Source organism: Camponotus vicinus, unplaced genomic scaffold (assembly GCF_025532165.1).
Source record: "Camponotus vicinus isolate PSW18456_S1 unplaced genomic scaffold, iyCamVici1.0 SCAF_11, whole genome shotgun sequence".
Taxonomy (NCBI): domain Eukaryota; kingdom Metazoa; phylum Arthropoda; class Insecta; order Hymenoptera; family Formicidae; genus Camponotus; species Camponotus vicinus.
The window spans coordinates 13,145,856-13,171,669 of NW_028141947.1; the positions used below are offsets into that span (position 1 = coordinate 13,145,856).

Genomic DNA, 25,814 nt, shown 5'->3' on the forward strand with positions numbered 1-25,814 from the left:
CAAATTTTTTCATATAGACACTTCGGTCTTTTTATTAAATATTATATAATTTATTTATAACAATTCAAACAAATATTTATACATACCAATTCTACTTTCTTGTCGATCACCTGTTTGTCTTTATCTTTGCTACCACTAAATCGTTTGAACTGTGAACTAACTTTTTGCCAATTGCTGTTAATGTTATAACGTACTGATTCTGAGTAGCTAACATTTAATTTTTTCAATTCCACAGCTAGCTCGTTCAATTTGTGTATTTGTATTTGTTTTGCATCAAATTCCTCAGTAAATGTTTCTAATTGGCCTTCATAATTATTAGCCTGTTCAAGTTTCAATGGTACATCTCTAAACCAATCCTCAAGTTCTGTGATTATATTATTATATTGCCGCAAAGTTTCTTCTGCTTTTTGTGCCTGTTTTCTACGGGTTTTAATTTCTGCCATAACTTGATGCCACTTGCTCCTTAGCTTATCTTGATGTTCATTCTTTATTTTTTCTGCTCGTCCAGGATCAGTCATATGTATTGTCATAACTAGATCATCTCCTTTACTGATTAAAGCTGCTGCATCTGGGGCAAGAGTACTAATTTCGCTTTTGAGTATCTGTAATATGATTAATATGAATTATAACATAATTCATATTAAATGATATGATTTTATTCATTATATAGATAAATAAATTATACAAACCTCAAGACGTTTAGTAGGATCTTTTTCATTAGAGATACCGCTAATACTCATTAACATAACATCCATTCTACATAGCATCATTTGTGCTAACTGTTCAAATTCTAAAATATTTTTCTCTAATGTTGTTCGAGATGTACTTATTGGACCTTTAAATAGTGCTTTCTCATTAAAAGTTTTTGTTTCCATCTTATGCATGAGCGGTCGAGACTTTTCAACTTTAATCTGTAAAAAAAGAAAAATTGTAAAACGATATCCAAGAACTATCGTACTCATAAGTTTATAATCAAAAAAATTGGAAATAACGAGTTGGTAAACCTCAAAGACGGATATATGCGGCACACATGTTACCTTATCCAAGAGGTGCTCAACATGCTTTCCTAAATTAGTATCTTCTCCATCTGAACTGGAACTACCAACATCAATTTCTGTATCATCCGAAAATATCAACACATCATCTGTTTCCTTATCACTGCCATAAAAACTTTCGCAATCTTCCAATGTATCATCTTTTGATAGACTCTTTGTACGTTTTAGTAATGGTGATTTCTTATATAGTTTCTCTTCTCTGCTACAACTCGCATCACCAGCATTTTCACATATTTTAGGATATTCAATAATAGTTTTTTCAGCTACCTTTTTTTGCATTGTTATTAAATCTTGTGATTTAGCATAATCTGTTTGCTCACTGATTCCCATGTCGGATTTTTCAATTTCTTTATTATCATCTAATATAAGATACTCCGCCACACTTTCTGTATCTTTCAACATTGAAACTGGTAATTTATTTAATCTTTCTTTTAATTGTTGCTCTACTTTACTACATTCAGCAATCGGAATTTCTGCAATGTTAGCTTCTTCTGTATTTTTCAATGGTTCACTGCTGGGAAGTGTTGTACTTTTATTTGATTCGATAACATTACTTTTATCAGTGTCTAAATCTAATTTTAATACAAGTCTTTTAATATTTTTTGTAGATTTAACCGAAGTTTTTTTCTTTTTTAAGATTGGCACAAGTTCTTTCTTTTTATTTACTTGTTCTACAATACCAATGGCAGAAGACATTTTTCCCCTGAGTTCCCTGTCTTCTGTATCAGTATCTATAGATTCAGCTTCTGTCTCAGTATCTTCGATAATTTCCACTCTTTCAACTACTTGCGGCATCAATCCAACACTGACATTAGCACTTGGCAAAATTACATGATTTTCGGAAGATGCTACTGATTTCACAATTTCCATTTCTTTCACTTCAACAATACGAAATGGATTCTGTTGTGCACAAGCTACGTTAGACGTCTTTGTCTCTGTTGCTGTCAAGGTATTACTAGATACTTGAGAAAATAATTTACTGTTTTTAGTCAGAAAGAATTCTTCCTCATCAGTCATGTGCACATCTGTATCAGAACAAGGCGAAGGCAGGTCATCATCAATTTGAACAACTTGCGGTTGAGAAGTCTGAACAACATCAGGTACAGAACTCATATCTAATTTTCGCCTAACGGTTCTACTGACATCTACAATTCTAGCTTTTACTTTTTCCGACTTAGCAGAAGATTTTCTACTTCGATGAGGTACATCAATGGGCGAAGTTTCAGGCGTATTAATAATAGTACATTGATTATCATCAAATGCAGGATTAAGATATCCTATGCCGTAAATAGCTTCGTTCTCATCTATTAATTTTTTTTCTTTTTTAACAGGATGTGCTAAAGTTTGTTCCAGCTGTCTAGGTAATTTGTTGCGTCCGTAATTGTCTCTCCCCTTAGAAGCTTCTGCTTTACTTTTTATTAATAAATTGTCTGTAATTTTGTGGATCCATTCCTGTGAAAATATGATAGGTGACAGAAACTTTTCAGAGACAATCGACAGTTAATTGAAAGAGCATGTTAATATAGTAGAACAATATTAAGCATATGATCTAAATGAAAGTGACAATGGCAGTTCACTGTGCATAAAGCTAAATTTTTCATGTGTATCCATCACCAATGCAAGAATCTCATTGCACTATTGTTCAATTAACTTCTCTTTTAACTCTGTAGCTTGCTGTCTAAGTTCTTCATAAAAAAATAGATTTTTTATGTCTATAAGGGGAGAGACAATACTGTAGAACACAATCTTTCGATAAAAGTTTTTTTTCCGTCCACCAAAGTATATACTTATTTTGTGCCAGTAATTACATTATTTACAAAGATAGAGCCACCTCTTGGACAGAATTAAAGTATACATATTATTCTATTCTATTAAATTTCATACTATATGTTGAGGAATACAAAAATAAATTCAAAAAAACATATATGTGTGTGTGTATATATATATTATCTTAATATAAAAATTTTTCGATAATAAAAAAAAATATTATTAACGACTATTAAAATATATAATCAGTATATATACAAGAAACATATAGATATCCAGAAAATAATACTTATTAAAACATACATAGCTCCATTTAAATCCTGCTGCAAAAGAATGGAATAATGTTTTCAATATTAAAGAAAAATTAATATTTAATGCAAAGATTTGGATACTCAAAATAAATCTGTAATATTTTTGAATTTTTTTCGGAATATAATGAAATTTCATATTAATAAAAAAGTTTTATGTGATAGAGATATACGTAATGGTACTAACAAGCACAAGCATTACATATACCAATTGTTAAAGTATAAAGCAAGGAATAAGCCATGAGCGAATAAGCAATGAATGATAAAATTTAGAAAAAAGATAAACTTTTTATTTTTATATAAACACAAAAATTGAATACATACCTGTATTCTGTTAGAGATATCTTCCCATTTCTCACATATTTCAGCTACTTTAGGATAAAATGCATAACGTTGAAGCTGATTAACTTTAGGTTTTGCTTCTATCATTTCACTTTGCACAGCCTAATAATACAGATAACATTAAAAACATTTTAGGATGTTATTATAAGTATGTTCTATCAAATATTATTTTAGACATTAAAGAAAAATAGAAAGAAAATAAGATGAATATGTAATTTCTTATATATCTTCTGTATTAATATTATATATACAATATTTCAATACCTTGCACTGTTCAAAGTGATGTTCTGTAAGTTGATCGATTGGAACTGCATCTAACTTATTTAATTTATCTTCAATTTGAAGAAGCCATGCGTTTATTTCATCGACATTAGGTTCATCCTTTTACGAAAAAAAACGAACATAGAAAACATGTATATTGAAAAGTATTGAGAAAAATGTTATAAAGGAATATTTACCTCTGAGCCCTTACACAGTCGCAGTCTTTTTTCTGTATTAGCTAATCTTGTAATAATGTCTGATATTTTTTCTTTAAGTTGTTCGAGATACATAGGGTCGCATAACTTTGAAAATTCATCTTGCAATCTAAGCAATTTGTCTCTTATAATATTGAGACGCGGAATTACTTCAGTCAAAGTCTCCTACAAATAATGGCGATTGAACATATATTTTTCTGATTTATTAATACAAAAAATTATAAAATTTAATTCGATAAAAAAGCATGACTAATATTTAATTATTCGTTTTTATATCTGAACTAAGAAACAAATATAATTAGAATTAGATTTATAATTAATTTATACTTACTCGTACATATATCGCATTTACTGGCAGATCGGGCATGCTCTTTTGCGTATCTAACTCCTTATTTATGCTTTCAATTGACATGTTAATGTATGTCAGATTTTTCTGCATGTCGCGTGACAAGTCTAATGCCGATTCTAATATAGATTTGGATTCTGTTATATGACGACCAAGCTGTAATAAATTAAAAAACTATTCAATTTGTTCTTTTATTGCGATACATTCTTTTCTAGAATTACAACTTATATACCCTATTATATAATTCCTTTAACATATCAATTCGCTTTGAAAATTTATCAGACTCGGGAATAGTTTCATCCTTAACTAATTTTCTCCCGGTAACAATTATACATTCAATTTCACTTTTAATCTCACTTAAAGTTTGATAAAAGCGCTGTAACAAATAAATTATTAATGTGTACATTAATTTTCCAAATTATATATTTTTTATAAGTAATACATAATTAATATACCAAGCAATGTTTTAGTTGACCTTCGATGACTTCGGGATCTTCTGATGATAGCTCTAACAAGCAAGTTGCTTCCTCTATTCCCCTGAGTTCTCGCAAAGCTCTTGATAATCTAGGTTCTATATTGATCGGACAACGAAAACGTTGAAATTTTGCCTGGACTTTAGTATATTTTTGTTCAATCAGAGACATTTGTTCTTGCAGTCGAAGCGCCGCTTCTTGTTTACCAGAAGCTTTATACGATTCAATTTGTGATGCCATTTCTTCGAGTGTAGCATGCTGTTGTTCCAACTCTTCCATTAATTTCTGTGATCATAATATGTAATTATTATGCATAAAATAAAGAAAATCTACTATTATATTTATTTCATGATATGCCATATTAATAATTTTACATTTTCTTTTATGATACAATTAGTAAAATCTATGCAAAAAATGCAGATTTTTTTAATAATCATGTCTTTTTATCATATTATTCCCAAAATCGTTATATATATATATATATATATATACAAAATATATAATTTTTATTTTTAAAAGATATATTTTAAATGATATACAAAATATATAATTTTTATTTTATTTGTGTGGGTGTGTATACACACACACACACACCCACACAAATAAAATAAAAATTATATATTTTGTATATCTTTTACTATATCTTATTAAACTCGTATTGTATAAATTTGGTCCCGTATTTTATGAACATCCTGTATATTAGTGAATATTTCTGTAATAACATGCCTAAAGATATATATCTTATAATATTGTCTAAGAGATATATATCTTATATTCTATAGCTTCTTTACAATTAAACATTGACAAGCTTAATAATAAGATCGTTTATAAGCAACAAAATCATGATAATTATAGCCCTAAGACATCATATAAATTATATTTTATTCCTGATATATAAATTATATATTAATTTTTAAATACATTAATGAAAATTATACAAAAATAAAGCACTGTAATATACATATTCTTTTTTTTGTATCATAGACAGACCTGATAATCATGAGGCAAGTCATCAGCAGTGAGGTCACAATCAAGACGTGCAGTTAGTACAGAATCTATTTGTGTTAAAGAATGTTGGAGAGCAAGGATGCGCCCTTCCGATTGTTGGGCTTGTTTCACTGATCCTTCCAGCAGCTTGGCCCGTTGCCCTGCCTACTCAAAACATAACTCTATCTTTCTAACTAAACTAACTTTACAAAGCAAATATTAGAATTACAACTGGCTGATTATAATTTTTTTTCGGCCAAGCACAAGCAATATGACACACAATAATAAATATATGTAATATTTAAAAATTTTCTTTAAGAAAAAATTATTTGATATATTATATAAACTATTTTCATAATTATATATATTTTATAGCTAAGATAATTATATTTGCATAATACTATTCACATAATCGTTTTAAGTAATTCGTAATGATGTTACATGCGATTATATAAGCTGTTAAAATCCGAAAAATTCGTGCTTAGATATTCCGTACTTAAAACTATTGTTATATACAATTTTCAAAAAATAATATAAACTATTTAGGTATCTTAATAATCATACACTTTATATTAGTAATGAACATGAACATGTAATATTTAACATACATACCTGCTTATTTAGATTTTCCCATCGATTTGTTAATCCTTCCACATCTGTTTCAATAGAATGAGTCATGATATTACTATCGATGAGTTGTTTACCAATTTCTTGAATCTTCTCAAGTCTAGATTCCGGGTGATTTCGTATGTAATTTTCTAAATCCTTAAATAATAAAATTTAAGTATTATATATATTAAAGAAATAAGATAAAATTATAAAATTTCATAGATGAATATATAACATATATTTACATACATACATACATATATATATAATTAAATTTTACACAAAATAAATATAAAGAAATTAATTTTTTAAATCACAATTTATTCTTTTAATTAAAATTATTTCGTATTTAAATTATGAGGCAATTAGCACACATGTTTAAAACTGGACAATTTACTTACATCAAGTTCTTCTGATATTTCTTCTGCATCTGCAGCAGTTTTAGGTGACTTTTTTAATCGTTTATCTAACTTATCTAACCAATCGCTTTCCTGCGCGACTAAAGCCCGGAATTCCCCGTATTCATGACTAGCATTTTGTAAATGTCTGTAGCGTTCATATATGCGATCTGTAACGTCGGTCCATCGTGCATTTAAGAAAGTAAAGCGTCTACCCAACTCTTGCACGGATGCTCCTTCTGAACTTAATAATTTATCATTTCCTATTTCATTCAAGTTTCTAAACTCTTCCACTCGTTTGTCAACTTTGTCTTTCAGCGCTTGATATCGACCGCGCACTTGAAAAAGTTCAACTGAAGATGTTATTCTTGAATCTACAGGTATATCTTTTTCTAAACTCGATAACCACTTTGTGAAATCTTCTATACCATTTATAATCTAATAAAACAGAATTATTATATAACAAGCGTTTACATTTGTAAATTCTTTTGTAAGAATTGTATATACTTACATCATCATTCTTCTTTAAAGCACTCTCATATTTGTCACTTAAACTTCTAGTCTCATCGAGAATATCATTCCATTTATACGCTACAGTATGTAATTTGCTATTTAATAGATTTGCAAAATTAGCTTCAGATTTCTCGAGTATTCCATTTGCCGATGTTCGAAGTGCTTCTATCTGTGGTTTTGTTTTGTCTATTTCTTGAGAAAACGAATGAATTTGCCCTAATTTATGCTGAATATTTTCAACGTTATCCGTAATGTCCGCTTTAGATAAATCCTCTAGATATAATGATGACTTTTCCAACCAAGCTTCAAGTGTAGAAAGTTCAGTACTAAATGCTTGCAAAGTTGCAATATCTAAAAAATTATTTTACATTAATAATAAATATATTTATTATACAATCATAATATAAATTACATTAGTTAAATAAAATATAAGCCACAAATTTAAACAATTTTTTTAGCATATTACATATAATGAATATATTTGTGTTTTATTTACCTTTGACAAGACTCTGTTGTTTCTCTTCCAAAATGATAGGAATATCACTCCATTTAGTATTCAAGTCTTGCAACTCATCTTTAAGCCGTTGCCCTAAAGAATCATCATTTATCTTCGCTATGAGATCTTGTCCAGTGGAATTAACATATTTGAAAGTTTGTTCCTGTTCTTTTAATGAACTTTGTATGGTTTTAAATCTTTCTATTTGCTCTTCCATAGTCTTTTGATCAGATATAACTACATGTTCTGACAATAGAACACCTTCGATATTGTTAATAAATGACATCAAACTAGTGACTGCTTCAGTGTACTTTTTAGGTGGTGTTCGATCGATAGCATTATTTACTTCAGTTAATCGCTCCGATAACCTGAAAATATTGCACATTTTAATAAAATGTATAAAAAGTATACAAATATACATATATCTTGAATAATACTTACAAAGTGTACAATTTTTCCCAATTAGTGGAAAACGCTTTTATGTCTACATCCACATTACTACTTTCTGTAATTGCAATTTGATTTTCTGACAGTTCATTTGCTTTCTCAAGCATATTTTTTATGCGCTCATCATGTGACTTCATTGATTTCATTTTAACCTAAATGAAATTTAAAATTATGATTAAAATATATAGTTATTATATATATATATATATATATATATATATATATATATATAAAATTTAATATTTAATTAAATATACTGATGTTAAAGACATTAAACTGTACTAAAAAGCAATATTTTAGCTTACCCTGAATGGTTCTATTTGATTGTTTGCTTTATTTGTATCAAACCACTTGGTATAACTCTCCAACATTAGATTTAAACTGGCTAGTTCAGTCCGGAATTTCTTTACTTCTTCCAGATAATCTATCCGCTTCTTTATTTCCTGCAGACGATTATTTGTCGCTATCCAACAATTTTGTATGTCCTTAATTTTGGATTCTTCTTCTTCAATGGACTCGTTTGCGTTCTTTAATTCATCGATAAATTGTTTACCAATTTCAAGAACTTTATCATATTCATTCTTATGAGATTCCACGTCTACAAGAGTATCTTTGTAAACAACTTTCTTTTCTTCCACGCTTAATTCATCGAATACTCCTTCTGAACGACTAATTTCTAGGTCAACATAATCTAGCCATTTATATAAATGAAGTAATGCCGATTCAAACTCGTGTTTAGTGGAGCTATCCACACGGCGTTTCTTTGAATCACTATGTGGCGTTGACTGAAAAAATAAGAATATTTAACGAAAATCGGATTTAGAAGATACATAATTGAAAAAAATGAAAAATATACATACTGTAGCAGTAATCTCTTCTTTGTATGCTATACTTGTTACCGTTTCAGACATCCATTCATTTCCTTTAATAGTTGTTATGCTTTCTTCCGACTTTAAATCAAATTCAAATCCAGAGTTTGTTATCTAGTGTAATATCATAAACGTGAGTTATTTTTCAAGAATTCAAGAAGCGAAACATATTTATTTTATAAAATGAATTTCATGGTGGGATATTATATTCAAATTACCCTTTGAGATTGAACCTCCATGATTTGTCCAACAGCTTCCCATCGATCTTGCAAGTTTTCAATCTTCTCCAAAATATTCACGTAATCTGAAGATGAGCTATTGCCATCTAAATCCTGTATTGATTCTTGTAGAGACATTAATTTTTTCTGATTTATATCCATTTCTGCTTTAAGAATCTGCAACTTTCTTATTCTGTCTAGTACTTCACCAAATTCAGATGCTGGATTAGCTTCCATTTGCTTTAACGTAATTTCAATTTCGTTTAACCATGCTACCAGTCTTTTATAATCATCAATAATACTCTGCCAAAGCATAGACAGGGATTCCAACCGTTGGCGTCGTTCTTCTTTCCACTGACAAATGTGACTCCAACGTTCACCAAGAGCGGACAATTGATCTTCCATTTGAGCATAAACTGTTTCGGAACTTTCTTCATCCACGACCACTACCATATTTCTCATACCATCGACTATGTCTTGTTGTGCCTGAATATCTTGTTCCAATTCGTTCAAATGTTTCATTTGCTCCTCGAGAGTTGACGGATTTATTTCAGTTGCTGCCATCAAAGAAATCCGATCTTCCATTTTTGTCAACCATTGTCGCAATGCATCTAACTGTGTCTGTTGCATTTGCATCAAGACCTAGAAATAATCACAGATTCGATATAATATATTCGCAAAATATAATTAAATATCAGCATTAGTTTTTTTTCGTATCTAATATATTTATAATTATTTTCATTAACGAAATGTATAAACCTCGTGAATTTTGGTTTGTCTTTCCATAGCACGCATTCGAAGTCCTTCCCATCGAGAATTCAGTAAGGACATTTGCACGCGCACTTCATGCTCTTCATCTTTATGTAGTCCGCCTTCAGCTAATAATCTTGCACCTTCCTCTAGAACAGTCCCCACTCCGTCTTGATGACCAGATAGTTCCATCAAAAAGGTTTCGTGTTCGTGAAATTCTTGTTTCAATATGTCTAGAGTCGAGCCTGGCTCGGGGGCATGATTCAATTTATCTTCTGCTTCCAAAAGCCATGTTAGAACATCTTCAAGCGCGACCTGATAACCGCCAAGCTCGACAGAAACATTTGTAGCCAAACTTATCGGACGGGAAGCTGGCAGTCCGAAATTGCTGAACGATAAAGTATTCTGTAAATTTAATATTTTTTTTTTTTACACACGACTGATATGTTATTTTATAACGCTATTGCTTTCTTTAATTAAACTACCATTCATTTACCTCTGTTCCTGGTGTTGTAACTGGACTGACTGGAGTACTGTCACTTGCGATTGAAAGATCCAGTTCACCAACATCATCCCCAGAATGTGGTAAGGATTGAAAGAGACACATAACGTACATCATTATGGATTTTTTATCTGGTACTGAAGTATTGACATCTGTAATGAAATATTACTCATAAAATAACATTGGCTTATTATATAAGCTGATAGAGTTAATAACTTTTTGCATATTTATAAAAATAAAATAAAAAAATTAATTAAAATATTTTTAAAAATGCAAAAGATAATAATGTAAAATTTTATCTTTCAAATATATAAAACTAGGGAAAGCTAAAAAATTATTGTTAATACTATATATATATATATTGTTAATATTAATGTGATATATATGTATTAAATTAAATAACCTTCAGGATCCAAAAGACGTTCGATATCAAGATGTTCTTGTGCGAGTCGAAAAGCGTGGTCCAATCTAGCATTCGGATGTTTACGCGCGATATTATTAAAGTCAAATAAATGAGGTTTCCATCTATGTAATATTGCATTAAACGCCAATCCATCCGACCAAGATGTTGTAAAATTTTTAATATCAACACCAGGATAATTCTGAAAAAAGCGATATTACATATAAAAATAAATATGCTTGCTTTAATTTATTTTTAACAACACGTATCTATATAATTTTTACCTGCGAATTTTGACGGCACCATGCAAGAAGTGTTTTTTCTAAATTGGTTTGTTGTAATTCTGTCATCAAATCTTTCAAATGATAATGTACCTGGTGAAACATATTAATGAAAAAGTTAATAATAATGATACAAGTATATATAGTAAATATGTATATCATATATCACAAAGGTTGAATAACATTTTGAATCATAACGAATAACATATTAAATCACGTAACAAAATAAAAATAATTTTATTATAATTTAATATAATTTTATTAATGTGTATATAACATATTTAATATTTAAGTGAAAAATATATATATCATATAAGCATCGAACTTACTTGCCAATGTAAAATAATACTCCACACCAAACCAAGTGTCAATTTCGGATTACCATCAACAATATCATTGCTACTAATATTGACAAGTTTCACCTAAAATATTATATATTATTGTGTAGCATTATTTATATATTTACGCGCCAAAATCTTTATTTATTAAACACTTTTTTCTATTAAAATAAAATATTTCGCGTAATTTGTTTTATAGTTTGATTTTGTTTAACAATGTAGCATGCTTGCAAACATAATAATAATAATAATAAATGCTGTAGTTACATTATGTACACATTATTTATATTTGTACTTACATTATTTTGCTCAAGAATTTGCAATGCTTTGTTAACATTATTAAGATGATGCACTCGCATCCGACCGCGTTCTCTTTTCTGTAAAACAATATGTATTGTTTCACTTAAAAAAATAAGATAAAATTAACTGGGCCTTCTCGCGCAACTTGTTTTAATATAATCCTTACATTACGACCAATTCTATAGACCCATTGTACAAAATAAATTTCAACGATGAAAGAGAACACCTGCGTGGGGTAATGCAAATGCCGGGGCGCTATATACATCTCGAGAATGGAACATTCTTACGCCTACCGCGCATTCATAATCATGCACTCTTATGCAAATATTCCCGATGCACGTGCACCTGCTCGCAATTCGCTAACGTGAATGTGTGCATGTGCTGACGTGAGATGCATGAGGAATAATTTTATTAGAAAGCGCCTGAAGCTAACATAAAAGATATTCTAATGATCGGCTTTGCGATTTAACAGCGCTTTCGAGTATGACACGGAAAAACTTGTGCAAAATTACGGATCACCGCTAAACGATTATTGTAGCCGAGATAAGTTTGCGACATACTTACATAAGTTTTAGAAGTGAGCACTTCCAGGAGGGATAACAAACGATTTCCATCTCGTAAATCGACGAACAAATCGCTGATCGGCTCGTGATGATTCTGCAGAAAGTAAGACAGATTAAACATCCGTCTCTCGCATTCTTTCTCCGAAGGAGTATCTCTCGACTTATTACATCGTATATGATGCAGATAACGAATATAGAAACGAACACATGTGACAAGTAGGTATTTGTTACATTCCATGCATAGACAGGTTTAAGAGCGAAACTACTACTCGTAATACTATGATAACAAGTGAGCGGTGATAAGATACTCCTCGAATATGAAGTATGGATCTTTTACCTTAAGAAGCTGCGAATTTATCCATTTGGCGAACGTTTTCTTCTGTACATCTTCTCGCTCATCTGCAACATTATTATTAATTGTTGTAATAAAATATTTAGAATTCACTTATTTTAAAATATTTTAAGAGAAAGATTGCATTGAAAACATACACACACATACACAATGCTTAATATTGTGTGTGTGTGTGTGCGTGTGTAACGCAATATTATATAAATTAAATATTAAATATTAAATATACCTCACGTCAAATAATATTATAAAATCTGATAAACATATGTACAAATTACTCTGAATATCATCAATTGTACTATAATCATTACTTTGAATTTTATTTATGTTAGCATATTTAAATAATATTACATCAATATATGTGCAAATGAAAATATATTGAATATTCCACCTATCAAATAAAGTAATTAAAAATCAATTTTTAATTACTTCATTTGATAGGTGGAATAAAGCCTAATATAAAGGCTTTTCAAGAGTTTCCTACTAAACATTTTTTATTAAAAATTTAACTTGGACGGTAATGAGCAAGTAAAAATTTGATTATGTTAATTAAAAATTATATTGTAAAGAATTGAGGGATTAGGAAAGTTAACGTTCTTTCTAAATGTTTTTTAAATAACTATCTTTCTAAATGAATGCAAGTAGAGAAATTTAAAAAATAGCATATATATAGTGCGCAATCAAATGACATAAAAATTTAATTTTTTCGAATGTTGAGATGCTAACTTTAATATATTAATGTAGATTTATATTATTGCACTATAATCAAAAATCAAAGTTAAAAAGTTTTAGTCAAAAATTTAAGTTTGCTATTATTTTATCATGTCACTCCTGAAAAAATAGCCAAAAATTCCAAAATTCAGAAGCAAACTGTTTTTTTGAAAATTAAAAGGATACATTTATTTTATAATAGTTTATATATATTCAAAGAAAAATTAACATTTAATTAAGAGAAACGTCACTTTGTCTCTGAGATTCTCAATTATTCATTTCGCGCTTTAATGGTTGAGATACTGTAGCAATTTATAATGCATTAAGTGGAACAACAGTCATTGATCCACTGACGGTTTTAGTCTCTCATAGAATTATTGCCAACGCAGCAACGGCAGCTCATCGCTATCTATCACGTTGACATTAGTTGACCCCGATGACTGAAGCAGTAAACTCTCGAAATTTAGGTCGACCAGTAGAAATTCACGAGTATATTGTAAATAGCACCTGTTTATTTTATAGGATTATTAAGCGCGTGAATATTCTACGCATAGTTGTCGTCATCTATCGCATAGAGTGACGGAATTGATCGTATGGTGATTTCATGGTCGTGATGCAACCGGCTTATAAGGAAGCCACGAATATCGGCAATGTCGATAAAAATAGAATGATAGATGATGTCAGCTTTCGCGCATTTCAGAATGTTTATTAATCTGGAGTCGCTACTCCCGCACGTTCGCAAAATATCCTTCCAGCATACTGACACGCCTGAAAAATTATATTTAGATAAGCGTAGACACGTGCACTCTTGCATCGTTGCATATTAAATTAGCGCCACGTAGAAACAATTCGCGATCGCACATTGCAATAGAAGAGACCTTGCCTGCTTTGCCAGTAGTAACTTTCAAATTATAATCTTATCAACTTATCACTTTTTTCAAGTATACTCGGAAAAATCCTTAATATGCATTCTATCGTATCGTCCAATAATCGTACACTTTTAAAACGAATCTTATGTTAATCCGGAAATGTAAAAAACTTTCCGCAATAAACACAACACACTGCCAATGCATGTGATAAGTGACAACATGAAGCTTTTACTTGGAATCTGAAAGTCATTCCATAGTCAATCGCGCATTTTAACAAGTCTTAAGAAAAACATTAACCGACAAAGTCGTTTGCGAATAAATGAATGAATGAATGAACGTATATTTATCTCTCAAGAAACGTAATTTACATGCGGAACACGCAAGCGAAAAGAAATCGTAAATGGTGATCACGTTTTCCTAAAGTAAGTCGTAAGCTCGATGTAAGCAAAAGACAGTCTATTTCGTGCGGGTTTTGGTCGTCCTCTAGCTTATCTCGAAAAGTCAGAATGACTAGGAAAATGCTGTCATTAAAATTAACAAGATTGTCACTAAAAGCAGATTAAATTTTTTTTCTTTCGCGTTATTATTATTATTATTATATAACATTTTATGTACAGAAACGTGCTGCGTAATTTCTTCTAACATGCTTCTATGCATGTAATAAAAAATGATGGAACGTGAGACTAATGAATTCAAACCTAATATTAATCAGTGATTGATTGAAATCTTATGCAATAATAAATATAAACTCAATTCGCAAATGAAAAAATACATATAAAATTATATTACAGTTAATGATGACTCGTGACTGATGACTCTTGCCAAAAAGTATACTTTGGGATTAGTATATAGAAATATGCAAAATTAATTGTAGTGTAATTTTATGTTCAGGGCAATAAAACATCTTCGTCCAGCCCTGTGAAAATGTGACATTCCCGAATATGGCGCAACAAGATCTGGATTCGACGATTTCTTTTTCCTCTGAACATTATATCTTCTGTTAAAGAATCTTATCGTATCATACCGAGGATTAAATATATATATATATAAATGTATAAAATTATTTCTCCTGTTTGCAAAAAGAAAACAACACTGACACGTTTACCAATATATTTAATGAGAATAATTAACCCGATAAAGATCTTAAAAGGACACAATTAAAGAAATTAAAATACAGATAGAAGATTGATATTAAGGAAAAAAATTTTAAATCATAGTTTAATGATCTTTATTTAGACTCATTATTAAGCATATACTATTATTGTCATTGTTTTATAATAGAGTGCACTTTATGTCAAATTGGTTAAAAAAATATTTATTATAACTTGTTCTACGTTTTACAACTTTGTTTAGGTACGCACATCCGCTCGTTTTCTTTCAAAGCAAGCAGTATAAACGGTAGCATACCGCCATTAAGCAAACAGAGAACTTGTGTGTCTGTAAATACTTTGCCTTGCTATAAATTAGCACATATGCAGTATGCATGTGCAGTTTAAAACGCACTTGTTCATAGAAAATTATATTTTAATATCTCATACGACTCTATATACATTTGCGTTTTAACATTAAAATTTCAATATTTTAATTCTAGCAATGAATAAAATGTATATTTATATTATTATTCTTCGTGTATTGTCAACATTAATTAATTGTTCTTTTTTTCTATCTTTCTTATAACATATTTTTGATGTATTTTATTTTTAACTTTAATTATCTCTTTTTATCTTTTTTTATCTCTTTCTATCTTTTTAAAGGAAGTCATAAATATCCAAGAAAATATAATTAAACACAATTAGAGCATTAATATCGCACAGATCCAAACTTTAATAAATTTGTGAATCTCGAACAAAATTATATTTCGATTAGATATTTAATCTTCACTCAAGACAGATTCTATACTTGTTCAATGCATTTTTTATAACTTTTGTCTTCAGCTTGTCTTTCATATCGATAAAGTATTAATATCCAGCGTTCCATATCTTCATTTAACTTAATCTTTTGAATCTCAATTATATCTTTGATACCATAATACGAATTATTTATAAAATTAAAATAATAATGTGATATGTTAAAAACATTACGACATCTAACGTAAATTTAGTTATTTTAAATGAGAAGTTATACATCAAGTTATGTGGCGAGTTTACAAAGGAAAAAAAATTAAATATCCAGAGAAATTGTCATTAAAAAATAGAGATATAAGTTTTTATCGAGAAATTAGCGCTTTATTCTATAAAATAATAAAAAATAAGAATACGTATCGCACATTTGATGCGATAATCGCTCATTACGTCGAATTGCTAACGGGATGAAAGCTGCGTTCGCATAACCGACAATCGCGAGGGTTGAACGAACCGCAAGTTCGCAACATATAACACCGTTAACACATCGATAACATACTTCGTCGGGGAAATAGTACTAGCCATCAGAAGTTACCGCTAAACTTAACTAACTGCTATAAAAGCATCTTCTCCTTTTTTCAGTTATGAAAACTTTCGAATATATCAGCGATCAATAGAGTGCATTTTTTAGGCTTTCGCTCTCTAATATCGCAAAATATTCTGTTTTTAATTGTGCGTTTCGAACACTTAAAGAAAGAAAAAGAAATATCTATTTTGACGGATCGAAAAGTTACTCTATTTTTAGTAGTTTTAGTTGTAATTAACGCATGCATATTTTTTTCTTATTAAAATCGTCAAATTTATCAAGAGAATTTAATGAAAAAAATTGAATGTGTCTCAAGAAAAATCTCGCGAGAAGAATTATTTTTCCAAATAATATTTTATTTAACCGAAAAAGATTGTTTTAATGATTTTATTCTTTGCATCAATAACTTTTTATACACATACACACACGTACATAACTTTGCTATTAGAAGGCTTCTTCGACGAAAAAAAAAACAAGTCTAAAGTCTCAATTCCAAGTCTTTTTTAACAACTTTGACAATAGAATTCGCTTTTAGTGTCAATCTACAATATAAAATATTTATTTGATTAAATAATCTAACGACCACTTTAACTGTAAAGTGAATAATAGATGTGTAATGATTTCACGTATGTGCTTAAAAATTAGATTTATTTTGCAATATTAATGTCAGAGCGAAATCTCGATCAGTCGCTAAAGTTGTGCCATTTTTTCCGTCATATTATCGACTAAAATGTAAAGAAATATCTTTTATCCCAAGTTAATCCAATTGTTTAGTATAAACCGATAAAATTCGCCGTTTGTTTTACTGGAATTCGCGAATGAAAATAACTGAAAATTATCGAGGTATTGATCCGCAAATGTTTTCTTAAGTTTTTTTTTGGAAGCAGATTCAAAAACACTCCTTCCCGTCTCTTCATTAAATGGGAAGTGCGAAGAACAAGGAGAATCGAAATGATAGAAAAAAAAGGATTCGATGTACATCTATCGCTTATTCAGCGAAAAAAATCGATTATACATTTTATATTGCTTTGCCGGAGTAATGCGATTGGTTTTTGTGAAAAGTGCAAATTCGCACGCAAAAAACCAATCAACTTAATCGAACGAACGCCGCAACGCGCCGTTTATCACCAGTTAATCTTTCAGCCAATTCAACTTGCATTTTCGCTGCGCGTTTAGCGAGTTAAATGCAGTTAACTATTTTTTACCCCATGCTGGCAATGGATGCAGTCTTCATATCAGAGGAATAAAATCCAGAATCAGATGACTGTATTTAGCGCTGCGTGTGACACTAAGTAGAGATTCTATACGTACGATATTTTTACGCGCATATAATTAACGCTAAAAGTCGTCGTCTGAATCTCGCTTCATATTAAGTGCGATTCATATGAAAGGAAATAAAGTAAAATATAGTTTCCTGCTTAGCATTAAAAATATGTCACAGTAATTTTTCTTAGAGAATTTTAATACATAATATACGTTTAAAATATTAGTTAATATCGAGGATGATGAAATTTTTAACAAATCATTTATCGATTTTAAGCAAAAAAGTTTTTGAGATAATCCACCCATATATCATGCGTATTATTATAATAATTTTATTTAAAATAAAATAAAAATTGTTTTTTCTTAGTAAAAATGATTAGCTGAAAATTGACGCTAATTATAACTATATAAAATATAAAATATTAATCCTTTTTAACCGTATATTCGTTCAGATACCCAGAGATCAAAATGCTTAGAACGACAAAAATGTAAATGCGTCACTGGGTGAATCCCTTCAATTCCATGGCGCATACATTGGGAGCACCGTATATGCTAAGCGAACAAGCCGGCTGCGTAGCATGAACAATTGTTTAAACGAGCTGACAATGCGGACTACCACCGGCTGCACGAGTATGGCACACTTCTCCTCTGTTGGATATGCCTGGAGCGTGCGTGTCGTTGGCCCTAACCAGGCACTACGAAAGGTTTCGCGGGTCAAGCGTCCTGATGGGACCGAATAAAGTCAATGTGTGCTCTCGTGAGAGTATTTAACTACGTCAATGGGTGTGGTGGCCAGCGAAATTATCAAGAGCTCGCATATAGAACGCGAACATTCTACTTTTCTCACACGACGATCACATCACAGATACCAGACATATCTATTTAGAGACGCACGGGATCTACCTAATGTCATTTCATTTCATTATAGTCGGGTGGAAGCAACTAATGCAATCGATAATAGAAATTGATGCATTTAAGTGGAATCAACATCGTTAATATCATGATGAATTTTTATCATAATTTAAAAAAGGATTGACAATCAAATTTTACTCCCTCTTGCCAGTACAAATATTTTATTATAAATTTTTTTTTAATTTATTTTAAAAAAGCTTATAAGAAATCTTTACCTTCTCGTCCCCTCCCCCTTCCTCTCACTCTCTCTCTTTCTCTTTACATATGTGTATAATTTATGATTACGTATTTAAATTTGTAGCGTATATTATAATGAAATTGATATAATTTAATAACATAAACGTCATTTTTCTATGAAGCACGCTATATTCGAGAGAGAGAGAGAGAGAGAGAGAGAGAGAGAGAGAGAGAGAGAGAGAGAGAGAGAGAGAGAGAGAGAGAGAGAGAGAGAGAGAATAGATTATAAGAGATAATTTGCAGTAAATGTATTAATCTCGTTAAAAGCATAACGACCTCATAGAACATATGTACTCCCATTGTATCTATTCTCATCAAGTATGTGATAATGTATGAAATTACGTCGTATGTTGATGTGTTGTTTAATATATTATTAATACTTTTACAATCTATATAATTAGATAATTACTTATGTAATTTATATGCAACAAATAATTATTATAACGGCTTAATAGAAATTTGTAAAACTTCCTTATATTTATATATGCGATTTAATATATAAATCATATATAAAACGAATTTGAATATAATTTATCATAAAAAAATGCTCTTTAAACTGATATGTAATCAATTATCAAGAAATTTTCTTCTGATAATAATTAAAAAGATTTTGCAAAATTCAAATATAAACTAAATATTTTGTTGCACTGATTTAGTAGACATATATACATATTATACTGATTTAATAGACATATTTAATATGACATATTGTATACATCGTCAGCGATCTTTAAAAAAAAGCTGTAATATTTTTATGTCAATTAGTAATACGTTAATTTAATTTAATGTCAGAAGATATCTCTAATTTAAAAGATATCCCCCGCATCTAACAATTATAAAGAATTCGCACTTTGCCAATTGTCAACGACTTCTGCACCATAAGGTATAGCACGTGCGCGCTAAACTCAAGTTGTTAACGGTTATGAGTCCTACCTATCTATGTGTATCCTTCTTAACATGTATATATGTACACTTATACCGATTCTCAATTCTCTGACGTATGTTTAGCCGAGTACCCGAGCGCAAATAATTTCAAGATAAGATAAGTTATATAGGCATAGATAACGTCATTGCTTAGTATGAGTGAATAACATGAAAAATGTAAGTTAACCGCTTAAATATATAGCCGGTAACATGCTGTTATAAAAGACAATGTCAGATAATCGCGATGATCACGTACGTGATTCTCGAACACGTGATTGTACTAAGAAATATTAATATAGACAGATATTTATTAAAGAGAATAGCCCACTGTCAAATCGCGCGATTTATACATAAAAAAGATATTTAATAATAAATTTAATAATAGATAAGAAATTTGATAATAAATTAAATAATTGGCACATTTCACGATGCAATATTTATACAATTAACATAACAAGTATTTATTATTTAATAAAATAATTTAACTAAAATATAATATTAATATATAAATAAATACTAGAACAAAATACAACTAAAATATTTATATATCTTATTTACATCGGTCTTCCATAAACTATTTTGTTCTCAAATTTACATATAATAAATGTGCAATTTTCATATAAAAGAAACAATCAAAATTAGAAGTATTTATTGAAATATACAAATATGCAGAAAGAGAGAGAGAGATAAAGGGAAAGAATTTCTTTATACTTTATAAGATTATAAAACTTGAAAACACTAAAATTATATTAATACTGTGTGTGTGTGATTCATAGATAATATATGTCTTATGTTAGACTTCCTATTTCATATTTAAATATTTGTATGTCTCTCACAAGAACAATATGTTTAAAAAAAATTATTAAAAAAATACATGTTTAAAAAAACAAAACATTATCAGCTAATTAAGATCAAAAGGAAAACCATAAATAATAAATGATTGTACACGATGATACGAGAAGACATGTCAAAATTATAATAAATGGCTGATAAATAGAGTCAATAGGATAATTATGACGAATGTCATAATAATATGAAGCGAGTTTAAATCAAGCAAACGAAAGCGAGCAAGTATCGGCAAATGTCAATGAAAAGGTATTATTTAAATAATTTTATAAAAAATTATTTTTTATAAGAAATTGGAAAACGCTAAAATAATTAACGTCTGTTTACGCTTACTCGATGATTCATGATTGCTCATATTCTTTTGTTCGATTTGGAATGTTAATGAACTGAACCTAATAATTATTGCAAAATCTCAAAAAGCGATAACCGTTGGTTTAATGAAACAATTATGAACTTATTGAATTTGAGCGATTATCAAGTACGTCATCGAGAAATAACGTGTCAAGTTTAAAATGTAAGATTGTTAAAATATGTGAACTCTTATCTACAATGTAAGATAAAATGTAAGATTGTTAAAATATGTGAACTCTTATCTACAGGAATCGTGTCAGATTTTGCCGCGATCGCTCGAGATCAAGGCCGTAGAAGATGGAAACGATCCTGAGAAAGAGATTTGCATGATTTCGCCAGGTACGAACGACACACACGCTCAAGATGATCACACGAAGAAAGAATCTCGTTGCAGTAAGAAACTCGGCGACATACAATATCCACTCGCCCACACACATACCCACATGTATACCGCGTAGACGTAAGGTATATAAAAAAAAAACACACACATATACACGCACCTATATAGACGACTTCCATCTTGAGATATTCGGACGTAGCCGACACCGGATCGCAGCCGACGTAATATCCAAGGGCACGCGTTGCAAGGAAGCGGGAGCGGGGTGGGGGGCACACACAGCGAGATCACATTAATCACCGGCGCGATACTCGCCGTTGGCGGTGGCAGAGCCCGCGTAAATAAGCGAGAGGAATCGCCGCTGATCCGCGGAGGTTAGAATCGGGACTCGCGCGCGCGCGCGCGCTTACACGCTCAGCTGCTATGCCACTTGTTGATTCCGCATTGACAAGTCAAGGGGCACCGTGTATCCATACACGACACTCATTCACTCACACGCACAAACATGTGTATATCGAATTAAGGCACTTCTCGTCGTCGCATGCGCGGCTCGTGCGTGTTAACTTTTTAACTTTCTCTCTCTTTCACGCGCGAACAAGATGACGACGTTTCAACCTTCACAACCGTCGTCTTAGCCGAAGACGACGACAGAATGAAACACTTGGTGACATCCCGATCGATCGAGCGATCTTTCGACGCGGTTCTACTGTACTACCGTCGATGGATGGAAAGTGAACGACGCTGATCGCGGGAAGGGGGAACAGGGGGAACAACGAAACTCTCACGAAGCTCTCACGCGAGCTAACGTCAATCGACGACTGCTACCAAACACAACGCGCGTCAGCCGTGCCACTAGCGAACTGGCAACCTCGGACGGCTTGCTGTAAGGCCCAGCTTCTCCCACCCTGATATATCTCGACAGTGTAACTCCGTTTTCGTGTCGCCGCGCATCCGTCTTCGCCGTATATTGCCCTCTTACTCGCTCCAATCGCGAGAATTTCCCCTTTCTCCAAACACGGTGGGCCTTCTCGAGTACGCACGAGAAACTAATAAAAAAAAAAATATATATATATATTTTAATCGTACGCACATTTTCGTTGATACAAACAAAAAAAAACAGTCAAAAGAGAAATAAAATAGACGTCAACAAAGATACACTTCCTTGTTTATGTGAATCTATTTATATAAATCGAAAATTTTTTAGATCTGCAAAATCTCTAATCTCTATAGATAATTAATCCAGAAAAGTGTAATAGAATATGTGTGTGTAAAAGATATCTAATATTCTGGAAAAAATGTTATTCTCTATCGAGTATGATTTTTAATTATTTTTTATCATCATTTCTTTCATTTCGGTATAAAATTATACCCGTATACTTTCTACATAATACGTTTTAAAGATATCTGCGATGCAACTACTTTTTGTAAATAAAACGTAGATAATTTCAAGGTGTCTTTTTATTGCAGGTTGGGCCTTACAGTCTGCTTCGTTGATTATAAGGCCCAACAGATCACAGGTAAACAGGAATTCAGAAAGCAGAAGGGGTATTCTACGGATGAAACAGATATAGACGCGGGCCCCGGGATTTGCTAACCGAAAACCTCATGTTTACAATTAATTATCTAAATAGCAGATACATGATAAGAAAGAGAGAGAGAAGAAATTTATGTACATATTAATATGTACACACTAATACTCTTTTTTACACATTCACATACATACGTTACATGAAATATACGTATAGCAAATTAGCAACATTTTGTGTTAACAATTATATATATATATGCATGAAACAATCTTAAAATTAGAAAATAAATAACCAAGCATGGAATTTTGTACTCTTGTATATTAAAATATATTTTTAAATTTTGTTTTAGCAGGGAGACAAAATTGTATAAAAATTTACTTCAGAAAACTTCACACGTCCCCTTATCATTTAAAAAAATTCAAAGCAAAATAGCCATAAATTGTAACGTATTCATAAATTATAACGTATTTGCCTTAGATTTTCATTTATATTTAAAGTAAATTTTACAAATTTTATAATGCTCGATTCAATCCTGTTTCAAATTTCTATTCTATACCGTAGAGTTTTCAATCAGTATTAGTTTTTAATTTCGGATAATTTTAAGAATAATCCAGATTAAAACCGTGTAGAGAAATGCTGAACCGGAAATTTTAATCTTTGTTACTGATACTGCTACATTTTGTATCAATGCTAATGTATATTCTCAATAGTAGATGCATGTGTTGTGTCACGGAAGTGCTCGTGTCAATAACCCAGAGATAGCATCTTGATGTCATTATAAATTGGCTTCACTGATAACGTTGCGCATGGTTGCATGTCTGATTCGCGCATTATAGGCACAGATTTAATTAATTTCATATCTAGAATCTGTTTATAGTAATGCCAATTAATACTACTATGGTTATGAATGATATGAAGCAAATCATCAATATTTCAAAACAGTATTTTTCTGTGCACATTTTAAACATTTTAATTCATATATACATATCAAAATAAAGAATGCAGAGCACTGTAATAGTTCATTACTCATTTTTAATCTATATTGATAAAAATTTAATTGAAAGCGTAATTTAATATCAAAGAGTAAGAAATATTTTTTACGAATTAAAAAATTTACATTCACATTTCATTTTTAATTTTTATTCAATTTTAATATAATTTCAATATTATGCCATACCCTCATCATGTTTGATTTTAAATTTTAATTCTCAAAATATTAATTTATTGTAAAATACAATCTCATAAGAAGTAATAATTGTTTATCGAAAAATTTTGTTTGTTGAAATATGTTTATCGAAAGAATTATCAATGAAAATAAATATGTGATATCATAAATAAAACTTTATATGATATAATAAGCGATAAAATATAATATCAAAAAAGTCTTAATCGATTAATCAAATTATTGATAAAACTCATATCTCTCTCAACAAAGTTGCGATAATAAATAATGATTCACGTCTCTGAATTTTTGATTGAAAATTTGATTGTGAAATGTGTTTGTTACTCATGCAATTTCAGGAGATAACCATCCTCTATTTCCAAAGTTATAAGACTCATGAGACCACAAAGAGTCAAAAAAGATTACCGCTCAATTCTCAAAGAACATGTCTCTATTTTTGTCTGCAGACGTCTGCGATATGACACATTCTTTTTATGACACTCCTCCCATTTCGCGATAACATTTTCATAATTTACTATCTTAGCTGTATTTATTGTACGTAAATGCTATCTAAATATAATACGAATGATATAATAAAAATTTCTTTCATCTCTCAAACATAGTACTTTTTATAAGCGAATATAGTTATAATAAACAATTTTAAATAATTTTAAAAATTTTTAAATGTAATTAAGCATCGTATATAAGTGCGCTTTCAAAGTAATTTCTATTGCAATTTCAATTATTAATATTTGGATATTTTTCTTAAATTTGAATTTAAAACTTTTCGAATTTTCGATAAGTTTATGGATGTTTATTGCTATCTGAGACATTTTTATTCAGCAATATAGAAAAGTTTTAATTTCATAACAAGCATATCATTTCTGACACGGGAAAATAAACATTCTGTTAACCGTAGAAATATTTAAACCACTTAGAACAATAGTTTACCAACGAAAACACACAATGCCACTGTTATCCTTTCTAACATTCTCACTGTCAACAGTCATTGTGTATTTTAACCAACTTAAAAAATAACTAATGCGCGTAATTAAATAAAATTGCAAGCAAATTTTGTCGCAATTTTGTTTTACAATCTTTGTCTATTCTTTTTTTCAAAACTTATGACATTTTATATTCATCAGTAAATTAAATTTCTTTTACTTTACTTTTTAACTCGTGGCGAAAAGAAAGATAATATTATTATATTGTACAAGTTAAGAGAGAGAGAGAGAGAGTTAAATTAGATTTATCAATTCTTTGTGATTTTACATAAAGATGAGCTGCACATAGCAATTTATGATAATCTTGTGTACATGTCCTTCTAGTACAAAAGACAATGAATCAAAAATTAACGAGTAAAATGTGGGAGCACTATTTCAAATATATTTGATACTCTCTAAAGAATGGTAGAAAATGATTATTATGCTAAATACAGCTAAATTGACAATATCGAATT

The 25,814-nt window shown here is 30.2% G+C and overlaps 1 protein-coding gene across 8 annotated transcripts in view; it reads right to left on the minus strand.

Annotated features, from left to right (window-relative positions):
• Positions 1 to 25,814, minus strand: part of LOC145961499 (dystrophin, isoforms A/C/F/G/H) — a 425,853-nt gene that overhangs the window by 394,464 nt on the left and 5,575 nt on the right. For 5 of the 8 annotated variants that reach the window (XM_083081731.1, XM_083081730.1, XM_083081734.1 and 2 more), the window contains exons 4-29: positions 12,776 to 12,837; positions 12,440 to 12,532; positions 11,875 to 11,952; positions 11,567 to 11,659; positions 11,241 to 11,330; positions 10,960 to 11,158; positions 10,551 to 10,708; positions 10,064 to 10,459; positions 9,305 to 9,946; positions 9,078 to 9,200; positions 8,523 to 9,002; positions 8,212 to 8,369; positions 7,771 to 8,138; positions 7,273 to 7,625; positions 6,765 to 7,199; positions 6,367 to 6,519; positions 5,758 to 5,919; positions 4,750 to 5,052; positions 4,527 to 4,670; positions 4,280 to 4,450; positions 3,931 to 4,113; positions 3,737 to 3,853; positions 3,455 to 3,574; positions 1,038 to 2,507; positions 690 to 911; positions 87 to 602 (exon numbers count right to left, since the gene is read on the minus strand). In XM_083081731.1, the coding sequence (XP_082937857.1) occupies positions 87 to 602; positions 690 to 911; positions 1,038 to 2,507; positions 3,455 to 3,574; positions 3,737 to 3,853; positions 3,931 to 4,113; positions 4,280 to 4,450; positions 4,527 to 4,670; positions 4,750 to 5,052; positions 5,758 to 5,919; positions 6,367 to 6,519; positions 6,765 to 7,199; positions 7,273 to 7,625; positions 7,771 to 8,138; positions 8,212 to 8,369; positions 8,523 to 9,002; positions 9,078 to 9,200; positions 9,305 to 9,946; positions 10,064 to 10,459; positions 10,551 to 10,708; positions 10,960 to 11,158; positions 11,241 to 11,330; positions 11,567 to 11,659; positions 11,875 to 11,952; positions 12,440 to 12,532; positions 12,776 to 12,837 (7,289 nt within the window). Of the gene's footprint in view, positions 1 to 86; positions 603 to 689; positions 912 to 1,037; positions 2,508 to 3,454; positions 3,575 to 3,736; positions 3,854 to 3,930; positions 4,114 to 4,279; positions 4,451 to 4,526; positions 4,671 to 4,749; positions 5,053 to 5,757; positions 5,920 to 6,366; positions 6,520 to 6,764; positions 7,200 to 7,272; positions 7,626 to 7,770; positions 8,139 to 8,211; positions 8,370 to 8,522; positions 9,003 to 9,077; positions 9,201 to 9,304; positions 9,947 to 10,063; positions 10,460 to 10,550; positions 10,709 to 10,959; positions 11,159 to 11,240; positions 11,331 to 11,566; positions 11,660 to 11,874; positions 11,953 to 12,439; positions 12,533 to 12,775; positions 12,838 to 21,827; positions 22,527 to 25,814 lie in introns of those variants that run through there. The other 3 variants (XM_083081732.1, XM_083081735.1, XM_083081736.1) reach the window with 3 other exon arrangements.